A 22,816-nucleotide genomic window follows, 5' to 3' on the forward strand; every position below is an offset into this window, starting at 1 on the left:
GATCCGCTTTAGAGCCCGCCTATTGGATCCGGTCATTTGCGCCGTTCAAACACATGTGCATACCCACCGCTTCCGTATTCGCTTTAGACCACGAACGGATCCGCGTTTTTGCAAAGTAAATTGATCTCAGTGTGACAGGATATGGAAGTCATATGACTGTCTGTTGTCAACTTGTCAAAGCGGCAAGAGGCTGTGTCGCTGTTTCGTCATATTTGTCGTAATAACGGACAAAAATATTACACATACACAAAAGCTGCGAAAACTGTTGCTTTGTGTTCACTCTTTAATGTTTTCTGTTAGTAATCCCCCCTGGCTCTGATGTTGTATTGTTGTAGGGAATGTAGGCTATAACTTGGTTGTTAGTGTGTTTGTCTTTTCTTGCCCTGTTTTGTATTTTTTTTTAAATATATACAAAAGCAACTGTGGGCGCCCGCTGGCCTAGTGGTCCAGGCGCATACCACAAGCGTGTCGCGTGTTCGAGTCCTGTTGCAGCATCCCCCTGTCTCTCTCCCTCTTTCCTGTCAATCTTCACTTATCTATGAATAAAAACAGAATTAAAAGCCAAAAACAAATCTTTAAAAAAAGCATCTGCCCATTTACAGAGATAATCTGTCAGTTTTAGCCCTGGTCCAGTGCGATACTCGCTATAAGCAGTTTCAGGGAAAAATTATCAGGGGGAAATTACAATACAATAATAAAATAAACTGACGTCCCTATTTTATATTATTTTAAAAGAAAAATAAATCACAAGGTTTAGATAATAGCAGCTCTACCATGCAACATGAAAGGGGAACAGCAATTTACAAGTTTAAACATTGCATCAGTCTTTTGGGCATGTCATAATAGGCTAAATAAAGTCAAAATAATTTGCGGATAGATGATTTACTAGCCCAGAGCAAGTGGATGTACATTCCCCCCCTTCCCCCCACCCATCAAACAATAAAATATAAACCAGGCTTAAGGGTTAAAATGTTTTTGAAAGGATAAAACAAAACATATTGAAACACTTGACGGTTTTGTTTTAATCTGAAGCAATAAACCTAACAGACTCATACAGACACAGGGCATTTAAAGTCTAGTCAAGCGTGATTTCTCAATCAGTAGTCATCTGTTGAGACAATCGACTCCCATTCATCCCACTTAAGCAAGACCTGCAAGCTCCACGGGGAGACTTACAATGAATATGTTTGGGAGTGATTTATGCTCAGGTCAGGAACATGGGGTGCAGTGTCTGAAAATGTTGTGCTTTTAGTAGATACTACACTCTCTAGGGGTTAACAAAAAAAACAAACTAAAAATACATGTGCATATCAAATGGCGCATGTAAAATGTCACTGTTAAGTATGTACAAAAATGTATGGCAAGCGCGAAGGGGAAACCAAATGCATACAAATGTCGTGTACACTTGTTTAGCAGAATGAACAAATCCTAGAACAGAAGTGCTCTTTTTTTGGCACATGCTGTCAGTCTAGCATAATTTACCTAAATAGTATATCCCACAGATTGGTTGTTCATGACATACAAACAGCTATCACAGATAGGTACGTTATCTCCTTGAAAATCGTTAAACATAGCTGCAAGTGCACGCATTTGACACAGAATCCACCACATCAACATCAAATCCTAGTGTGAATGTTAGTCCATTGGTCTCGCATTTGACATTGACTGAAGAAACAAGCATCATTTTTATTAGTTTTTTCTTCTTTTCTCACAGTTAAAGCAATGTTAGGTGTGTGAGTGTTTCCTTGGGATACAGAGTGAACTAAAAGGGAAACAAAAGTGACGTAATAACTAGGAGCAGAATGCCTCAAATAAACGACAGATAAAGAAGACTACGTTTGAAAATAAATATTTCTCTCCACCCTCTCCATAAAAAAAGAGCAAACAGGGTAAAAAAAAAACATTGGTTTGTCTTCTTTTTTTGTCCAAGGTAGTCCAATTCTCAGTTGCTTTGAGATACACGGCCAATATTCTCTTTTTAATGGGCATGCAGGCCACAGGATCACAAGACCCCTGACAAAGTCCCGTGGAGCAGTATCCATTCACTAGTCGGTTGAAGCTGGGTTGAAGAGGATAATGGTAACATCCACTGGAGCCAATGATTCGAGACAGAGCACTCAAGAAAAGCCTTGAGCTTGACTGGACTGCCTGCCTCTTTTTCTGTCTCTGTCCTGTTCTCTTTCTAAGCCACGTAGTTGTATTGGTTGGGGTTCTCCTTGTCTCGCTCCATATAGTCCCTGTCGATGAGAGACTCTATTCTCTTCTTCAAGTCAGCAGGCTGAAAGGGGCAGAATGGGTCAGAACCTATGAAACAACCTATAAAGCCCTCCTAGTGTTATAGATTTACATTTCCTCTAAGCTTTCTTCCATTTCCAAAAGACAACACGTTTCACATTTGTAGTAGCATTGCATCACAGCATTGATAGTTCATTTTTAAGTGAGCCATATCAATTAGATCTATTCAGAATAACCTGATAATATGGAATGGGTTGGGGAGGGTAGGGATGTTTAATCACCTTGACAGGGAATTTGAGCTGGTTGTACACTTCAGACACCAGGAGATTATGACTCAGAGTCTTCCTCATTTTCATGATCCGAACAATTGCTGCATCAATCTGATACTGGCGATCCTGAAAGACCCTCTCTGTGGTGCTGGCTTGCTCCTCCACCTAGAAAATAACAATGATGATGATGATGACGATGAAAATAATCCATACACCTCAAAGCCATGAAGCAAGCAGAGTAGCAGACCCATTTAAATGGTAATTTATAGTTTGTCACACCGTTGTATCATGACCCACTGGTTTTGTCAAATCTTAAGGACATGAGACGTACCGTTTCTTTCATCTGGATTTGGTTGATTTTTATCCTGAAGAGCTTGTGTTTGAAGTCATCATTGCAGGAGAACTTGTCACCATCCTCCACATCTTTGCTCTTTGGGACTTTGTAGATGACGCGGGCCTTCCCACATGCCAGGGACTGCAACGTCCGTCGCAGCTCACTGTCCTCTGCCATGCACACAAGCAACAGAAAATGAACATAATTTTATCTCAAGGAATGCTGACTAAACTGTAGCACTGGCAATGGGCTGTGCTAATTTCTAACAGTAAAAATGATATTGTTGAGGATCAATCCTTGCCTGTGATCACACACTAACCTATTCCTGTCGCTAGTTTGATCTCCTCCAAGGTGAACTCCTCTCCTTCGTTAAACATCAGTAGCACTAGTGTCTGGAACAGGGAAACCTGTAGTTCTTTTTTCCCCTGTTGAAAAGAAAAACAAGAAACTGTTCTAGATTTCTCGTCAGAGAGTACAAACTAAACCATCTTGATAAGAAAATCAGACCAGTCTGAAGTAAGTGGTGCAACAGCTCCCCCTGTTGGTACCCTAAACATAGGGATACGGACACACAGCCAGGGACTGACATTGCTGTTTCTTTAAAGTGGTTGCACCACTTTAAAATGAAAATCACACCTGTGTGAAGTGGGGGTGCTATTATCATCGTACATAATTAATTTATTGTCAATGGGAATTTACTCTTTGTGTAGGACAAATATAGCCGATTTGCTCAGTAAATTCTGGTTTCATTGTCAATGGCATTTAATGTTTGTTTTAGGAAAATATAACTGAATATAGGAGGGCCCTCAAAAATCAACTGTATACCTCTTTGAATTCAGCTTTTAAGACACAATGGCCTAGTGTCGATTGCCACTGCAGCTTCCTGCCACTGTGTTTGCCCAGGTAGAAAGTCTTGAAAATCTCTTGCAGTCGGACCATCTGTACATTGATGACACCAGGTGTTACAAAGAAATGGCAATATTAATGTGGCTACATCATAAAATGGCAGAGCTTGAAAGTGTAAATAATTGGTCAGTATTAACCTCAGCTGGCAGGTGTACTTCCATGGGGACATAGGTCGGCCAGTATCCCATGGTAAGGATGTTGACTGTCAACTCAATGTTGCCAGGGATGTTTTGGCACTGCATATACTATCACAGAGACAAATGAAACATAAGTAAACAATATAAATTGCATTTTATTGCAAAAGTTATTTTAATCCAACCTCACCTCTGTGTCAAATACACAAGATTTAATGCAGAGGGTATTCTGCTTGGAAATACAGTCCTTGTAGCAGTAATTACCTGTTTGAACTGTATCATGATGTCTTTAGAAAGCTCCATGTCCTTGAACATCCCTTCTAGCTTACTGGTGAATGCTGCACCACATTCTGGAACAAATAAAGGTTAAAAGTCAAAGTGAACCATGGATGTCAAAACCGGATAGATTTGCAATCAGCTAGAAATATCTTTATTCAGTTAGTTGTATTCCAGCCTTGGGTGTAGCTTAAGGGCCGATTCATACTCCTATTTTAGAGCCGAATAAAAGTCGGTTCGGCTCTGTAGAGCCTACAATTTGACGTCATTTGAGATTCGGGGGGGCGGGTACCGTCCTAAAGTCGGCTGTTCGGTGCTACTGAAAATTTCTGACGAGCCGAAATCATTTCGGCACTACAGCGCCGAAACAGGAGTATGAATCGGCCCTAAGCCTGGAATTCAGGTATGATGACCCACACACCAAACCCAGAAAAAAGAAAGAAAAATGCATGTACACAGAATTAATGTTTATCAGAATGGTAGGCTTTCATTTAAGCTCCTTTAATATAATAATTGTCTCCTCTCTCCTCTGATCTTCCTCATTGCCATTGATTGGATAATGAGAACAACCAAAGATCATCGGACAGGAATCCAGTGGACCTAGTTTACACAGCTCGAGGACCTGGACTTTGCAGATGACCTTGCACTACTCTCTGAAAACCCCACACACATGCAACAGAAGACAGACAGACTGCAGGCAAACAGCTTGGGCTCAAGATCAACACCGGTAAAACAAAGACCATGAGGATAAATCTGAGGATACATGACCCCATCACACTTGGAGAGGCCATAGAAGATCTGGAATACTTCACCTATCTAGGGAGCAACATCAGCAGGGATGGAGGAGCAGACAGGGATATAGAGCTTAGAATCAGCAAAGCACAGCTGGCATTTAGGATCTTGCGACCGATCTGGCTATCCAAACAGCTCTCTAACAACACCAAGCTACGGATCTTCAACGCCAATGTGAAGACCGTCCTGCTCTATGGCTCTGAAACATGGAAAACCACGAGGGCCTAATAAACAAGCTCCAGGTGTTCGTAAACAAATGCCTGCGTTACATCCTCAAGCTATGGTGGCCCATCAAAACCACAAATGAGGAGTTATGGAGGATCACAAAACAGGACAGTATAGCTAGTACCATCAAAAGGAGAAAGTGGAACTGGATAGGCCACATCCTTAGAAAGGACACAGATAACACCACAAGACAGGCCCTGGACTACAACCCACAGGGGAAGAGGAAACAGGGTAGGTCAAGAAACACCTGGAGACGTTCCACTCTCCAGGACCTAAAGGACATTGGAATGAGCTGGCAGGAAGCAAAAGCGCAGGCCCAGAAGAGAGTAAAGCCCAACACACACCGGGTGCGCAGCAACGCGGCACAGGCGTTGTTCGCAGACGGTGTGTGAGGCCCTTTAGATGGAGAGCTCTGGTGGACACCCTATGCCCCTCAACGGGGTAAAGAGGATTAAGTCAAGTAAGTCAATATAATAATTGTGTCAATCTTTATTATTATTTTTAACTAAGGAACTATGTTAACATGTTTGATACCTATCTAGTGCGAATTACAGTTTGTTGAGTGTAAGGACCCTTGCCCAAGAACTGATGGCACAGACATACACAAAGACAGCATGGCTAATGTACTAGCCAGTCTGATGAAATGAACAATAAAATCACAGAGGCTGTTGACGATCCACAATTCAATTCCATTGACTCATTTCCAGGGGTGGGGAAACAAATGGCTAAACGATTAACTGTGGAGATCCCCAATGTGAACCCAGAACGTTGGTGTAAGAATTGCAAGTCAGCTGCCTCACTGGCCTATAACTCTTGAAGTGAATAAAGGTGAAGTTCAGTTTGGGTGAGAGTTATGGATTTTTATACTAACCATGTTTCAGTTTTGACAACATAGATTTTTCAGCATCGACAGAGGCACTCTTTCCCACCAGCAATCTCTTGGCCAGGTCCTTCTTGTAAAAGGCCTCAAAAACATCTTTACCTAGAAGATAAATATAAGAATTAAGGTTGATCAAATATATTATTTTATTTTTGTGTCATAAAAAAGGAGGTAAAAGTATTAGGAAACAATACCATAAATAAATCTGAAGATAATCATGATCTTATCCAACATTTTCTCCAGTTCTTCATCGGTTGCTTCCTTATTTCCTGCCCTTAGTTTCGAATCCACATGCTTTGCTGTAAAGCCAAACAGACATACCATTTAGCTTAGAACACTTATTGTTTATGTGAATATAATTATTTTATTAATTGTTTATTGATCGTCTAACAACTGAGTGGGGGTAAGAACAATGACAGTGTGCCAACCTATGAGCTCTGCAGGCTTATTTGGCCTTTTGTTGATGAAAGTTTCAAAGGCCTCTTTCATGGCATTGACAAACTTCTCATTCTTCATGAAGCACACATCGATGACATGATCCACCTTGTCTTTGAAGTCCAGCAACTCCTGCACCATTGTCTTGTCTTTCTCTGGGTTTATAACAATTGTGCTGCCAAAGGTCTAAAATGGTAGAGTCGAGAATCGGAAAAAGAATTAATCAAAGTCAAACTTGAAATTTAGTGCGTCACCGCTTGACTTATCAGGGATTTCATTTCTGTTCAATAGATGACTTATGGCTCTTTGATTTATGGTGCGTCACCAGCTTAACAACATTGATTCATTCAACATTGTAGAATAGGTGAAGAGGTCGCACACACCGAGAATATACTTTCAAAAGATTTAGTCTACATCACAGGATAAACGTTTTGGCCTTCATCAGTATCACACTGACGAAGGCTATCCTGTGATGTAGAGAATAAATCATTTGAAAGTATATTCTTGGTGTGTGCGACCTCTCCACCTATTCTACCATTTCTGTTCAATCACATCTCATAAATGTTACCAATGGGCAAAAATCGCAAAATGTTAACTGGCCAACTTCAATTTGAAGTATGCCACAACTGTCATAACTATCCAGAAATAGCCTACCTTAATGTACCATATCCAGTGTTGCAAGAGGACTTGAACACCACCTCGCACTCGACTAAAGAGCTGATAGAGAAGAGATAGGTCCTGGATTCTGTTCTCGTCTAGTAGGTGATTCAATCCTAGGAGTTTCAAAAAGCCAGAGATAAGAGATGTGCACAACACATGACCAAATGACTATCTCCACCATTATTATGACAGCTCAGGACACAACATTAACGCCCAGCACTTCATTTATCATACACCTACTCAACACTACCAGTAAGACGCCCTGAGGGCGAGAAGCGACGAGGTTGTGTGCACGCATCCGCCTGGGTGACGGCATGGGGGGTCAGATCAACATGGAATGAATTATGTACTGGCCATATATGGAGCGTGACTTGAGTGTACAGGGCTTGATGAGGGCAGATCAACATATGAAATGACAGAACAGGTCAGGTCCATATATGGAGATCTAAGGGTGGCAGCGGGGGTCTTGTCTTGAGTGTATAGGGTTTGAGGAGGGCACAGGTAGGGCCGGGCATTAATTTCCGGGTCTGTTGATAACTCTAGTTTTCGCCGGCTGCCGAGTACGGCTGCACTAATAACTTTGGGGCGGGCTGTCTATAGTTTCAAAGGACAGGTATCCATATATAGAGATCTAAGGGTTTGAGGTCAGATGTAGAGTTGCTTGCCAGCTCCATATATGCAGATCTAGGTGATGAGGATCCAGTCTTCTCCATGTATGGCTATCCAGGGTTTGATGAGGTCAGTGTCGTTATCTTCAAGGTGGCGTGACGTGTCACGAGGCGTGACCATATATGGAAGCGTAATGTCACAAGGCGTGACCGACCGACGGGAAGGTTTGAATAGTAAACTGTGACCTATGGCCGCAACTACCACCACAACTAATAATAACAATAACAACTTAATGTTACGAGTAAGACGCGCAAACGCGGGAAGCGAACGCAGCTCGTACATATTTGGGTTTTGGACGTATAGCTGCTTTGGGGACTCCTTATATGGTGCCCCTTTTGTGCCCATATATGGAGCTGAGTGGACCTGGCCCCTTTTGTGCCCATATATGGAGCTGAGTGATTGCTGATGCAACACACTCCATATTTGGATAGCGGGACAGACACACAGACAGACAGACAGACAGACAGACACACACAGACAGACATGATCTGCTAGGTCTCATAGTAAGTGCTCACTGCGTTCGCAACAAAGTGCTTCACAAAATTGAAACAACAATTTAAATGAGCATGGTAACAGAGGGGTAACAGATATAAAGAGCTAAAGCATATAATTACACGAACAAGAGAGATTCACGTGGCTATTAATAATCCTATGGTCTATAATCCCATATAAATGTTACCTTTTTGGAGAGTTGTAGTGAGATGTTCACCCAGCAACTGCTTTTCCACTGTAGCAATAAGTGGTTTTCTGCAACAAATAAGAGGGCATGTGACTAACGTGTCTTTGTCCTCAGTTTTTAGTTGTAAACTAAAGACCATGCCTGGCTGCCCACTACTCACTGCGTGCTCTGGTCAAGATACGTGATGACCCTGTCTGCCTCCTCCTCCAAGCGTTTGTTAACATGATGGAGATACTCTGGCACCTAACAGAAATAGTAATGATATTACAATGCATCTTCAATTCAATGGGGGTTAGTGAATACTGGATATTGTTGCTGTGGCCTCGTAACTCTTTCAACGTTTGATGTTTATTAATGCTCTACTTAATCATACAAGAGTGTGCGATGTGGGGCACCAGTTGGCCAAGTGGTCCTGGCGCATGACACATATAGGCTCTGGCATGACAGTGCGTCGCGTGTTCATTCAGTCCCGTCCATGACCACAAATCTTTAAAACAAATGTTTTATTTATATATATATATATATATATATATATATATATATATACATACAAACATAGACGCACACACACACACACACACACACTGTGTAGTATTGTGAGCTTGTAGATCGACCATTTTCACTATTTCAAAATAGTTTTAAAAATAATAATAAAGAAAGGAACTGTTTTGGACAGAAGGTTTCCACTCGAGCAACGATATGAAAGAAAACAAAAGGTAATCCATATCATTTCACTTATTTGCCTTGTCCGGGAACTTGCAACAAAAAAAGATCCTGATCCTTGTTCTGATGAAGGTCTTAAGACCAAAAAGTTTTGTTTATTTATATTCTCTATTTTTTCAATCTTAATAGCATTAAAAAATGCATTCCCCTGACCAGCGCCTGATGGAGGGGAAAGGAACTGGTCGGAATAACGTGTTCCTTCCACACGCTACGTCCGGCCAGGGAAATTCCCCCGTCAGGTGAAAAGAAGCAGCTTGGACTCCTCATGCATAGAATGAGGCATGAGGTCAGTCGTCGTATTGACCATGTGTGCATGCCTAAATACATTGAGTTGCTGCCATGTAACTGGCTGATAAAGAAATTTGAGGGTTTGCGTTAACTTAAGGTGCAGTTGGAGCCAATGAGTGTATTTGTATGTATGCTATAAGATTTTTACTTCTAACTAGAATTTTGCAACATTAAACTACATGAGTAACTAGTAGTGGTAATTAGTGGTGTACATACCGGTACTGTACATATTGTTGCTGTCGGGAGGAAACCGCCTAACTCAATTTTTGAAGTTTTTGATTTTTCCCCCCATAAATCAATGCTATTGAACACCCTTCATGTCTGTGTGCTGGTTAAAAAATATTGAACCAATGAAAAATATAAAAAAGAGCTTCAGAAAAAAACCTCTTAACTCCATTGGAGCCTCAAACTGTCTGCTAAAGCAACCAACTCCACCTCTCCCCCTCTCATGCAAGTAAATGACAATATAAGTCACAACAAATTGATGAGGCAGTATTGCATCGTTTTAAAAAGGTTTTCCTGAATTTTTTTGGGGTTTAGGTGGTTTCTTCCTGAAAGCAGAGATATGTTGTACATACTACATATTGTAATATATACAAGTCCTATCAAAAGCAAAAAGTCAGTATTTCAACAGGGAACACACAATAATCCACAGGATGTACACTGTACACATAACGGACACAATAAATCACCTCTCTCTCCTGCATCAACCTCTGTCCCTCTGCAGCATACAGTCGATTAGTTTCTTCCAAAAAGCGTTGTTCAAAGGAGTCTTGATAAATCTGTCAGGGTTGGAGAGAACATCATGTCACACATGTCATTAAAGCGATTTTTCAAGGCTGCATTTGACAGCACATCAAACACCAGATGCCAAACTAACAGACAACGTTGTCGCTCCACTGAAAACAGATTTTCCAGCTAACAATGTGGTTCATCATGACGTATTGTGCAATGGTGTACAAATTACGCTTTAAGGTCGGTAGAAATGGAACCTCAGGTAGAACTTATAGGGAGAAAGGGTACTGTACAAGTCCATTTACCTGTAGGTCACTGAGCATGCTCAGTAGACTCCTCAAGAGGCTACGGTCGATGGCCTCCCCACTACGCTCCCTCTCAATGAGTAGCAGGATCCCGTCAATGGTCTTACTCTGCACCTTCAGATCACTGATGATATAGAACCTGAAGAGCTCTAGGCCCATGTCCCTGCAGACCAGAGTAGCTTCATTCAACACTCACATAAGAAAAACATCCTGTAGTGTTTTACATAATGCTAATCTAAGTGATTTACTCACCAGATGGATGGCAGCATAGAATTTTGTAAAACATAGGTGCGGTCCAAAAACAAAAATATACTCCTAATCATGATCTGTGGAAGAATAAGAATAACTAAACATGTTAGCTGATGTTACGATAATGTATTTAATGGCTATCAGACTTTGTACATGAGAAAATAAAGACAGAACTTACCATTTGTCTGCAGTGATCTTGCCAACACTTGTCTATTTTCTTAAGGAAAAGTACACTGTCCAGGGCATCTGTAAGAATTGTTAAGGTAGTACAGACTTTGAACAATTTTTGGCATCTCTCTATATAACAATATAAATTCATAATCCATAATACTAGGATATACAAAGAAAATAGTTAAATTGAGTCAGCGAGAGAGAACAAAGAGAAACAAACAGGAAAGGATATTCTCTGAACTGGTCAATTTGTGCCTTGATGTGATCTTCACACACCAGCCTCAGCTGTTTGTAGAGTTTGGCAGATATCTTGTGGGAACAGAGATTCTCCACCGCCTAATTAGAATAAAATAAACAAATACATCAACACAGTGCAGAAAACACTTATTTTTGCAGATGTCACATAACCTTTTTAAGTCAAATGTAGGTCATGGGAGAGTTTTTTTGGCATCATCTTCTTTCCATCATGTCACTAATTATACTGTAGGTAAGGATGGTACGATAATCATTAACAGGTCATTCCTACTATTCGGTGCCATTTCAGCCTAGTAACTTTTTCAATACAAAATATATTTTTACAGGATTTTTCTGAAAGAGGGCATGTTTAGCTGTCAGAAAAACATATTTGGTCCAGCTTAACGCATTATTCAAAGCGTTTTCCAAAAAAGTGGTTTTAACCATATTTTGATTATTGTGATAATATCATTAATCTCAATTATTTTAGCCACATTAATCATGACATTGAATTTTCATGGTAGCTGCAATTTGCAACACTAGATTTTTGTTATGAATAGTTTTGATTTTTATTCATGACGTCAAAAACTGAATCTTCAATGCCCTCGAGGCATTGACAGCCCATTGATCAATGAAGACATTTCCGATCTGCTTGTATGGCTCAGGGGTAGAGTAGCTGGATGGGAAATGCAAGGTTGCCAGTTCGAACCTGGGCTCCCCCAGAGTTAGTGTCGAAGTGTCCTTGAGCAATACACTGAAACCCTAATTCCTCCTGATGTGCTGGTTGGTGCCTTGCATGGTTTCCGCCGCCATCGGTGTATGAATGTGTGTGAGAATGGGTGAATGTAATGCACAATCTATGTAAAGCGCCTTGGATAAAGGCGCTATATAAATGCACCATTTACCATTTTAAACAATGTTAAACTCGCCAACATTGGAGCTGTAAGGCAAGCTTGAATTATCCTCTTGCAATCTGCAAAGTGTTTGTTTCATAAAAACCCAACTTAGACATGTTAAGAGCTACTTTCTGTCAAGAAATTCTGTGCCATTCCTGTTCATAATGCACATGCAGGAGGCAGCAGCACGATGCAGAAAACGAGTGCCTCCAAACTCAGACACTCAGATTTTTTTTATGAAACAAACAATTTGCCAATTGAAAGAGGATAATTCAAGCTTGGGTTACAGCTGCAATGTTGATAAGTTTAATGTTGTTTAATGCAAGCAGATATATTTGGCATACTGTTTAGACTAGTCATTGGTTAGACATGGGTTAAGGTTAGCTTTGTTGGAGGTTAGGGTTAGGGTTAGCCCCTCTCGGAACCCCCTGGGTCAGCCCAATCTATCGTGCCGAACCGGGCTGACCCATTGGGTCCCTGTGCGTTGATGTGTTTTCGTATGGAAATGATAGAACGCAGACATAAATATCGTCGGATATGTCGTTTCTGCGCCGTTTGAGGGCTTCTGTTCGTTTGAGTGATTCTGATTCTAAGAACTTTAGTTTACAACGTACACCGCTGCGAATTCTCCTGTGCCGTGGAAGCCGTTGGGTCTCAAAAATGTCAGAAACTTCAGTACCATTGGGTTCTGACTTGTGGGGCTAGGTTAGGGTGAGGGTTTGAGATAGGTTGTAGTTGTAGGACTAATGACTGGTCTAATCAATGACTAGTCTAAACCAAAAACTGGCTGGGCTGTCAATAGAGGGTATTGCAACTCTAGATTCATCTCATTATTTAAATCTAGTGTTGCAAATTGCGCCTATGTACCTGGTAGAGTTCCTCTAGGTTGTACTTGATAGAAGTGCTGTTCTGTATGGCCTCTACCGCCTCCTTCAGCTTCTGCCAGGTTTCTTGTGTGTAGTTCTCAGGCAACTTGGGCTTTTCTGTGGTACAAAGGTGTGAAAACTGATATAAAAAACATAATAGCCTACCTGAGCAAATGCATGATTGTGATATTACGGTTTCACAGACGTGTAGTTACAGTATATACAGTATGTAACTATTATGGTTTTGTTGTCCCCATTTGAAGTATAATGCTATAATAACAATTTGAGGTATGTCAGCAGCACCAGGTGCTCAATCAATGGTGCTACATCAGTCATCAACACATCATGCAGGCTACCTTTGAAGTTTTTGATGACTAGCTTCTTTGCAGCACCGGGTTTACTGTTGGAAAAGGTGGTTGATCCTGCATTTTTCGTGAGTCCGTTTGCATGGTGCCCAACTCCACCGGGCAGGAACGCATTTTTGCTCTTATTATTCGAGCAAGACGCAGCTTCCTCACTAGCCATCTTCACATCCAGTCCAATGAAATCCACAGAGTCTTCGAATCTCAACTTCTTCTGGATGTGTTGCGACGTGCTGGAAGAGCAGGACGACGAGGAAGAAGAAGATGAATTCAGGGTTTTGGGAGGAGACGAAGAAATTGTATCAATATCGTCCCTCTCAGAAGAACTGTTTATTTTCCTCTTCTTCGAACTAGACGTGATGCCGCCGTCTGTGTGTTGTTTGACATCAGAAGCTGCTGGTGGTCTACTAGCCTCCTGGGTTGGCGGTGGTGGGGGGTTAGGGGAAGGTAAACCTGTTGGAAACATGAACAAATGGAATACTAATTCTAATAGCCAGTCCTGTAATACCAAACCTCCAGGTTTGCAGGGTTATTGTGATATCCGTGTCCAAGGCTTCTATTTGCTGGAGGTTTTCACAGGGCCAGTCTTTTCCTCAGGTGTTTGGAACAGATCATAAATGTGAAACTCCTCAGGGCTTTCTCTCTTGTTATTGCTGCCTGGCAGAAGAAAGATGGTTGTCTTCTGCTTCCTCTTCTGGCCTCTCTGGTCGAACCACGTTGTGGAGCTATTAGCACTTCGCCGAAGCCTCCGACAAAACTAAACGGTGTTCGGATAAAAGGGGTCAATGTATGGAGGTTTTGATGATGGCGCGGGACATTTGTCGGTTAACTCTGGATATATTCACTCATAAAAGCAATTCGATGACCCCACCGGAAGTACTTTGTGTAAAAGTAGTTTTTGCCTGCCTGCACACGAGCTCCTTCTTTCAGATCAGTTTGGTCGCTAGATGGCGCCACGACGACAGCAAACAATCATTGCAGACTAGAAACTTTTTTATAATGATTTGATTTTAGATCTTCATTTTGTTGTCATTTTTTATGCCAATATGAATACAAGCTCACCCATCTTTCACGTAAACACAGTGCATAAAAAGTTAAATCCTAATAATATTGGGCCCGTTTAACGCCCATTAGGGAGAAATAAAATAAGTTAAGACATAATCTAATTTCCGAAATGTAACCATAAAATATGAGATTGGTTTATTAATTGAATAGTTAAAGACGTTCAAGACAAAACATAATTCCACAACTTTATACAAAGACTCGCAGTTTTAACAGGTTCTGCTATGCTATTCTCAGGGGAAATTGTTTGAATTTTAACAAACTAATTTAATAAAATAGACCCGTCTCCTTGAAATAGGTTGCATACATGAATAGCATTCAATTCAATGTAAAGATTGTCACTTTAAGTGCAAAGGAAGTAGTTCACGTTGGACGGATATGCCGTAGGAATGCGAGACATTGTCGTAAAATGACGTTAACGTGGCCCTCAACTACAAGCGTGGATTTGCACTAGATAGATGTTCTGTGAACAAATAGTTTTTCTCCTCACAGTGAGTGTCACGTCAGAAGTTTGGACAAACCTTGGAGGAATTAATTAAAGACGTTATACACGACGAACGAGGATGTTTAAAAAGTACGTAACGTTAAAACGGCTCCCTCGCTTATCTTAGCATTAGCTTTGGTAGCTAACTGTATCATGACATCGTTCTTCGTTCAGCTGGACAGAGATTCAACAAATCAACATTCAAACCTTGTATTGAATTATTTTATAGCCATGTACACTTTTGCTAGAAGCTTTTATGTAAGCTTTAATACAGACATGTGTTTATGCTGATGGGGTAAAGGAAGCCGACATTTGCTATTATTCTAAAAGAAAGGCGTGACAACTTGCAAGTCTGTGGTGTGCTGTAACGTGACCAGAAATTAAAAAGTAAATCGTAATTTAAGTCTTTTTTAAAAATACACTATTTGTGTTATTCACAAACACCTGTGATATTTATGGGTTAAATATGGGTTATTTATGGTCATGCACAGTCACCTGCAATGTCATCAACAGAGAGACTCAATGCTTTATGGTGTCGTCCACCAACAGTTTTTGTTAGTGGTTCGTTTTTAATTGAGTTGTGCTTGAAATGTACTGTAATTCCGCAAACTGTTAATAAATAATTAAATCAATCAAACAGTCAAATCATATCCACTGTGGTATTAATCTAACGGAGTGGTCCAGTTGGTGACATTTTGCCACACTCAGTGTTTTCCCTATCATGTGCATGGACTTGGAATCTAGGATATTCATATGTTGAACTTTGACAGGTCAGGTTACGACAGTGTTTATTGTTTAAACATGAAATATACTTTTGCAGTCAATTTCATCAGCACTGATGCAAGCACAATTTGCTTGCATCAGTGGTCATTTGTCATGTCATTTGTGTGTAGACTTTTCTAATGTACTATACTTTTAATTTAATGCAATGTGCAATCTGCTATGTGTACTTTTTCTGACAGAAATGGGTATTAATTATAGCAGCCTCTGTGCATTCCTTTGTCTCTCTTCAGATTTGATGAGAAGGAAAATGTTTCCAACTGTATTCAGCTGAAGACATCTGTTATCAAAGGAATCAAGAACCAACTGTTGGACCAGTTTCCTGACATTGAGGCATCGCTCAACCACATTATGCCAAAAAAGGACCCTGTCAAAATAGTGAGATGGTATAATTGGGAATTGTATTTCTCTTACACACTTATTTATTTTGCTTGTATTATCTTGTATATGTTATGTGATATATTTCTGTTTTTTCTCCGGCAGCCATGAACACATTGAAATCCTGACAGTGAATGGAGAGCTGCTTTTCTTCAGACAGAGGGACGGACCGTTCTACCCAACTCTCAGACTGCTGCATAAATGTAAGATCTAATAGTTGCTGAATGCTGATGGCTAGTTGAGGCTTGAAGCAGTGGTTTGTTTGACCATGTCTTGTCTATTTACTGGCTCTGTTTTATTCTTATTTTTATTGATTCAATACCTTAATTGACAGACGGTTTGAAAAAAGAGGCACAGTGGCACAGATTCATACAAAAGAATGCTAAAAGGATAACCAGATAACTTGTTTCCATTATGGTCCTGTGTATTAAATTCATCAAGACATTTAAAGACAAACAGTTAACAGTTGGGGAGGTGGGGGGCAGGTGGCTAACATTCTGGCGGCATAGCAGTAGAACGAATTTGACCCCATTTTTGTGCCAAAACTTGGTTCGGTGAGATCAGTGGGGCTTCTTCTGTTGTTGTGCCTGTGTGTCTTTTATTCTATTGAAGTCTTAAAGGTAAATGGGTAACCCTGTTTTCTCGCGTATCTTGAAGACCAGGCCCATTGCAAGTTGCTTTACTCTGCCCTGAGCCATCCGGCCCTAGCATAATGAGCAGGTGGGTGGGTATAAGGCCTAGTAGTAAGTAAACCTGACCAGTTTGTTTTGAGAGGTCTGCAGTTTGAGAGGCGCATTCTGGCCTCCGGGGACCCCCACATGGTAACTCTGTAATTTCTCGTTCGTTTCGGATGCGGGGCGGCTCACCGGTAGCCTGGCTAATAAGCCAGACTCAAATCACACTGTCATGTGGTATTTGAGTCTGGAGATGCTGTGTATGGATTTTGGCAATTTTCTTTTGCCAACGGCTGATTCGGTCTGGCTTATTAGCCAGGCTAGCTCACCGGAACCGGGCCGGCACCCTGGGCGTGTTTCTATGGGTCTGGACGTTCCAGGGACCCCCACACAGAGTTGCACACAAAGTTGCACCACTCTGTTCACATGGGTGTGATTCTTTTTTTTTTTTTTTTTTTAAGATGCTTTCATACGTTACTGCATGCATTGTCAAAATTACATTGGATGAGTGTCCTCAGTGTGTTCCTACTGACCACAGACGAGATCCTGATTAGAAAACTCTGTGTGCCTGCCACCGACCTGTTTGCCTTGTGACCAATCACAACCAAGTTAAACTGGGCTCACACTATAAATGTTACATTTACATAGTGCTTTTCCTCAAAGCACTTTACAATGTATTTCACATTCACTATTCACCCAAGTATTGTGATAATTTATCCCTATTTAACCCTGATTCAGTTAAACTTGTGCTTGTCCTTACACTACTAGAATCTGTAAAACTACTGTGTAGGCCTAGTCCATCAGTTCTGTTTTCTTGTCAACATGTTGATATGATTGAAAATGTTTGTGGATTGTTAAAACATGGAACAAAATGTGAACATTTACATTACACAAAATGTGATTCGTTTAGTGACTACATGACCCCCACGTCCAGGACTGACTTAAATAAGCTTAAATAATGACCTTGTCTATCTGTGTACCTTATGTCATTCTATACTCAAAGACTGTATCATCATCAAAGGCCATGAAACTTTAGTTTATATATTACATCAATAACTCAATATTGCCCTTGGTTTTGAAGCGTAACATCTGTCTGAATGATTGTTTAATGATTACATTAATGCACGATAATTCAGTTCTCATTCATTTGTATGTTCCAGATCCCTTCATACTGCCACACCAGCAAGTAGACAAAGGGGCCATTAAATTTGTCTTAAGTGGAGCCAATATCATGTGCCCTGGACTCACGTCACCAGGGGCTAAACTCTACCCAGCTGCCACAGAGACTGTAGTTGTATCCTTTGTTTGTGACAATGTTGAAAGATACCATAGGAATATAATTAGGTTTTTAAAATGTGCCATAATTTCTTAGCCATTGCATTGTTATTAAATACACTTGTCCTGCTAAAAATATAAATTGTAAGATAAATATATGATTGGCCTCTATCTATTGTCTGTCTGATATAATGTTCACAACTTGTCAGATATTATCTTTAATGACAGACTACAGGCCATAATGGCGGAGGGAAAACAGCATGCACTTTGTGTTGGTGTTATGAAGCTGTCTGCAGAAAGCATGTAAGTCAACAAAGTCAATTGTTTTAGTAAACTGCAAAATACTTTTGAAGTTGATGTGTGCATGAATAATACAAATTTGTTTTTATATAGAGAGAAAGTCAACAAGGGAATCGGAATCGAGAATGTTCACTATCTTAATGATGGACTGTGGCACATGAAGACGTATAAGTGATGCCGACACCACCCACACACACCCCTGGAAAGCGTGGAGCTCTTGACAGCGAGGCATGAACTGCCAGTCAATTGTTTACACCAATGGACTTAGCCGTGTAACTTGCTGGAGGCTTTGAATCAATCACCATGATGCACAAATAAAAATAAATCTTGCTTTAATTTCCGTTCTTAATTTGTGTTTGGCAGTACTAAAGGTGACTGCTTGACACGAGCAATGTGCAATATGAACACTGAGCTGTCTGTCAAGAGGTTGCTGCAATGCCTGTGATTTAATTGATTGAATATAAATCAATAAATGCTTTTTGGGTAATATACATCATACCATTGGGTCTTATAAGTATATAACCAGTGACAGTATTGGTCTATATACATATACACTGCATTAACCACTTTAACCCTGGTATCAGTATTTTGGGTATGTCAAAGGAGAATTTACCACAATGATAGATTGAGCTTGTAGATGGGCTAAAACATTAGTTTTTAACTATTAGGTTGACCAGGGTCCCTGGTCAACCTTGAGTGTAGGTACACCAAATCTCTTGCTGAAAACAGCCATTATCTACTTCAGTGTATATTAGGCATGTAACGATATATATCGATATTAATACCGACGATATGAATCGATTCATTGAAATAAAATCGATTTTCAAAAAAAAGGGGGTAATGTGATACTGTGATGTGAAATGTGAGCTTTAGTCATATTCCATCATATTCAAGTGCATTTGGAGAGAAATGATAGTCACTTTCAGTAATAGAGCACTGTAGAGGGGAGCTGTGTGTGTGTTTGACTGTGCCCAGGTGATGATGGTCGTTGATGCTCATCAAGGAAGGCAATTATGTTCCTGCACTGTCATAAGTAATGCTACTTCTTTTGCAATGTAGTTAAATAAAAAATCTCAGGGGGGGGAAGATAAATTATATAAAATAAAATAAAACGGTAATTTTTCTTTAAAATGTTTTGTTTTTAATATCGTGAAAAATCGTATCGTGAACCTCATATCGTGATACGTATCGTGAGTAGAGTGAATCGTTACATGCCTAGTGTATATAGAGACACTTGGGTTCATGTGGTCAAGTCAATCATTTGGAGTCATTTAAATGTGTCAAAATCATTTTTTTATCTCAGGCTGTTGTGTTCTCACAGTAGTACTGTACACAGTTCACAAGAGAGAAAGTATCTCTTGTCTTGTAGCACAAAGTTCTCAGCAGTTCAGAGGCAGCACAGGTCCTAATTCAACAGTAATCTGTCAGGATATAAATGTTACATTTGACACCTGCTGAACACTGAAACACTGAAAATGTGTTTATATAGACGGCGATTGAAAATGCAGTAGCTTTGGTCGTGTTTGCTGATTAAATATTTAAAAGAAGATCCATGTGCTCCAGTGCCTTTCTCCGGGTTAGTCCTTTTACACTGAAAATGTGCCCCAGCCATTGGGAACATCAGCATTCTGTTCTTAGTTCCTGCCTGATAAACATGCTTTTATACACAAATGGTTTTTAGCTTTTTTCAGAAAATAATTTGAGTTACGTCTTGAGGCATTTATCCCATTTCAAACAATATTCAATACATGAGCATAAATGTTTGAGATGAAAATGTCAGAATTGCAACTGGTAATCTAGATAGAATATCACATTGTAGTAATATGGCAGTCAATCTAACATACATTCATGATGCTTTCGTAATATTCCCTTTAAGAAATGAATATGCAAAAGGTAATTTATCTACCATTTACGTTTGCCAAAGCTTGCCACCACTGGTCCATAATATAAAAAAAACAATGCCTTAGCTCAGTAAAATTCTCATTTCCACAACCTTTTAACATTTAGTGGCAAGCGCAGTGTGTAACATGCAGATGATATTGGCAACTCATAGAAAAGGAAAATAACTTTTCCAGAGAGCATTTGATGAAATACAACCAAAGAAACTAAATATGACACCTCTGAATCACTCAGAATAGTCAATACTATTTAGTCAGTAATATTTTCATGGTGACTGCCATGCATTTCTGAAATTGTAAATCAATTTTGAAAGATTTTCATGGAATCATAATCATCATATATACAGTTTTTCTTCTACATATATTAGCAGCACACCACTACCTCCAAACTGAGGTATATATATATTTTTTTGATTTAACTGTACAGACCTAATCTAGAAATTTTCCCCAAAAATGTGCCCAAACGAATAATGCAGTTCATTGGAACCACTGCATTATTTGCAAACTCAGTTTAATGTACCCACAGCCACAAGAAAATGTGGCATAAGTGTGCTAAGTGCAAAAGGTACAAAACACACAAAAATAGCATCCCACCCACCCACCATCTTTTTTTTTTTTTTTTTTTACAAACAATATGAAAACCTTCATTAGTCACATTTTGCTGGCACAGAAGCAGTCTCTACAGTGCCCTCCATGTTAAGCCACAGGAATACTTTAGTCATTGTCTGAATTTTCTGGGGGGTAGAATGCAAGAGAGTCTTTGAAATTGTGCCCATAAGGACGAAGTCTGTAAACGCCAAACATCATGACCTGCATCTGTGTGGGTGACATCCCACTGAATGTAATCGCCAAATCAGAGCAGCAGCCTTCCACTACGTTTTTGGGGTTATTGTTCAAGCTGTCAGATATAAGGTTTCCTACACTCTTGCTGTTGAATAGGCCCTTTCCTTCAACATCCTCTCCATTTTCTGCAAACACTCCAGTATATTTAAGGCATACGGCCAGCTGCTTCTCCTCACTCAGCTTCCAGAGGGCGCGTCCTCGCTCTGGACACTTGTCCTCGTCCTGGAACACCCGCATTAGCCTTTTCAGAGCTTCGTAGCTCAAAACAATTCCACTTTCATATTGAACATATTCAAGCTCTCCGGACTTCATAGCATTGCCAATATAGAATGGTTCGCTGGAGTCCTTAGCCAGCACCAGGTACTTGAGATTCTCAATAATGGCAAACGTGGTGGGCCGTGCCACAAAGAACCAGCGCAGGTCACCAGCGTTGTCGTAGGCATGCTTCAGGGCTTTACGTAACCTAGGCCACTCATCACGTTCTTCAAGATCTATTGCATCGAGGGCCTTGGATGACTCTGATGTGTAGAACACTGCCTGGTCACAATGTTTGCTCCAGGTGTCCTTGGCAGTTGCCCAATACACCAGAACCTTGGGCTCTACCATGATGATACAGTAGACTCGTACTTGCTCTTTTAGCTGTTCCATCTGAGACTCAGTAAGGCGCTTGAGTTCATCTTTGCTGAGGGCCTTCACGTGGTGATGGTGGTGGTCCTCTGGACCACTGGGCTGGGCACTGAAGCTGCTGAAGCTGCCCAGCAGCGACAGCACCAAGCAGAACAGACCGCCCATCAGCAGTCCCTTCATAAAGGAGCTCCCGTCTGCCAACATGTTTGGCAGCCGTCACTGAAACTCTGAAACTGAAATAAAATAAAAAAGAATACACGTTTAAATGTTTTTGATTCAGAATGATTGATGCTGAAAATTCTGAGATATAGTAGTCATATAAAACCGAAGTAAATTGTAACAGATTAAATGACCAGTATCGGTCATTTTACTGGTATCTGTACCAGGAACGTAACAACTTAACCAAAAGACAAGGCAGTATACTTTGGTTCAGCGAGTACGCACCTTAACAACGCCACAACAATAACACAATTAATTATTTCGTCATTTGCAACGTTAGATCAAAAGACTACAGTGAATGTAGTCTTTTTGATCTAACGTTGCAAACGACGAAATAATAAGCCACTATACACACATCCGGATATTTAACGTGACACCAGGATGTTTATTTAATCTAGCTGGTAAAGACCTATGGTAAAGAGTCAAAGACGTACACGAAGTCAACGAATGTAAGCAAATAATCAAAGTCGAAAGACCGTACCTATATTTCAGCAACGTCAGTCCTATTCCCACAGCCAACGTGTCTTTCTTTTGAGGTGCCCACTGACTGCCCAGGAGGCCACGACCAGGTTCATCTAACTTTTCCAGTCCGGTTAGATTCCAAAGTGTAAATTGAAGCTAAGTAGCCTAGCTGACAGCCGCCATCATATGTAAACACAAGATACTTCCTGCTTCCAAGTGCCACGTCACGTGACTATCAGATATTTGCCCCGAGGGCCAAGAGTGTCTGGCTGCATTGTGACAACTAAAGTCTCTGTAATATTTATGTTGTAGGCTATTACTAAAAAACGATCTAAAATGTAGAAGAACCGCCATTGGGACTGGCCCCATATAATGAAGTGAAAGGAGTTGTCATATAAACTCTGTTGTATTTCAATGGCTCTGGCCAGTGTTATCTTTAGAGGCGGATTTATGTTCTATTCATGCCGGTTTGATTGATTGATTGATATAAG

At 40.4% G+C, this 22,816-nt stretch overlaps 3 protein-coding genes across 3 annotated transcripts; 1 reads left to right on the forward strand and 2 right to left on the reverse strand.

The window, feature by feature from the left end:
- Nucleotides 1-1,002: 1,002 nt before the first annotated feature.
- cul4b (cullin 4B) lies at nt 1,003-14,183 on the reverse strand. The gene is made up of 20 exons (XM_080773690.1): nt 13,318-14,183; nt 12,963-13,078; nt 11,197-11,301; nt 10,973-11,041; nt 10,798-10,871; nt 10,546-10,708; nt 10,198-10,287; nt 8,655-8,737; nt 8,495-8,562; nt 7,141-7,259; nt 6,480-6,672; nt 6,246-6,350; nt 6,043-6,153; nt 4,143-4,228; nt 3,882-3,989; nt 3,664-3,777; nt 3,158-3,263; nt 2,836-3,008; nt 2,517-2,669; nt 1,003-2,278 (listed from the first exon to the last, which is right to left on the reverse strand). The coding sequence occupies exons 1-20, from the start codon at nt 13,787-13,789 to the stop codon at nt 2,183-2,185; spliced, it is 2,604 nt and encodes an 867-aa protein (XP_080629816.1). The 5' UTR covers nt 13,790-14,183; the 3' UTR covers nt 1,003-2,182.
- A 581-nt stretch (nt 14,184-14,764) lies between these two features.
- Nucleotides 14,765-18,612, forward strand: mcts1 (MCTS1 re-initiation and release factor). Its single transcript, XM_080773718.1, has 6 exons — nt 14,765-14,959; nt 15,883-16,035; nt 16,133-16,230; nt 17,862-17,995; nt 18,212-18,279; nt 18,370-18,612. Exons 1-6 carry the CDS (start codon nt 14,949-14,951, stop codon nt 18,449-18,451), a joined length of 546 nt encoding a protein of 181 aa, XP_080629844.1. The 5' UTR covers nt 14,765-14,948; the 3' UTR covers nt 18,452-18,612.
- A 511-nt stretch (nt 18,613-19,123) lies between these two features.
- c1galt1c1 (C1GALT1-specific chaperone 1) lies at nt 19,124-22,506 on the reverse strand. Its single transcript, XM_080773738.1, has 2 exons — nt 22,345-22,506; nt 19,124-21,877 (listed from the first exon to the last, which is right to left on the reverse strand). The coding sequence occupies exon 2, from the start codon at nt 21,846-21,848 to the stop codon at nt 20,889-20,891; it is 960 nt and encodes a 319-aa protein (XP_080629864.1). The 5' UTR covers nt 21,849-21,877; nt 22,345-22,506; the 3' UTR covers nt 19,124-20,888.
- Between the last annotated feature and the right edge of the window lie 310 nt (nt 22,507-22,816).

This window comes from Protomyctophum bolini (genome assembly GCF_963924005.1).
Source record: "Protomyctophum bolini genome assembly, chromosome: 10".
In the NCBI taxonomy this organism is placed as follows: domain Eukaryota; kingdom Metazoa; phylum Chordata; class Actinopteri; order Myctophiformes; family Myctophidae; genus Protomyctophum; species Protomyctophum bolini.

What these genes read in the sequence shown, in the direction of transcription:
- c1galt1c1 (XM_080773738.1), bottom strand. Translation starts at nt 21,848, where the DNA reads ATGTTGGCAGACGGGAGCTCCTTTATGAAGGGACTGCTGATGGGCGGT.
- cul4b (XM_080773690.1), bottom strand. Translation starts at nt 13,789, where the DNA reads ATGTTTCCAACAGGTTTACCTTCCCCTAACCCCCCACCACCGCCAACC. An exon ending in ACTGGATATGGTACATTAAG is followed by an intron (nt 6,673 to 7,140) that starts GTAGGCTATTTC and finishes CTACCATTTTAG; the next exon opens with ACCTTTGGCAGCACAATTGT. An exon ending in AAATCCAGATGAAAGAAACG is followed by an intron (nt 2,670 to 2,835) that starts GTACGTCTCATG and finishes GTTATTTTCTAG; the next exon opens with GTGGAGGAGCAAGCCAGCAC.
- mcts1 (XM_080773718.1), top strand. An exon ending in CCTGTCAAAATAGTGAGATG is followed by an intron (nt 16,036 to 16,132) that starts GTATAATTGGGA and finishes TTTCTCCGGCAG; the next exon opens with CCATGAACACATTGAAATCC. An exon ending in TCTCAGACTGCTGCATAAAT is followed by an intron (nt 16,231 to 17,861) that starts GTAAGATCTAAT and finishes TGTATGTTCCAG; the next exon opens with ATCCCTTCATACTGCCACAC.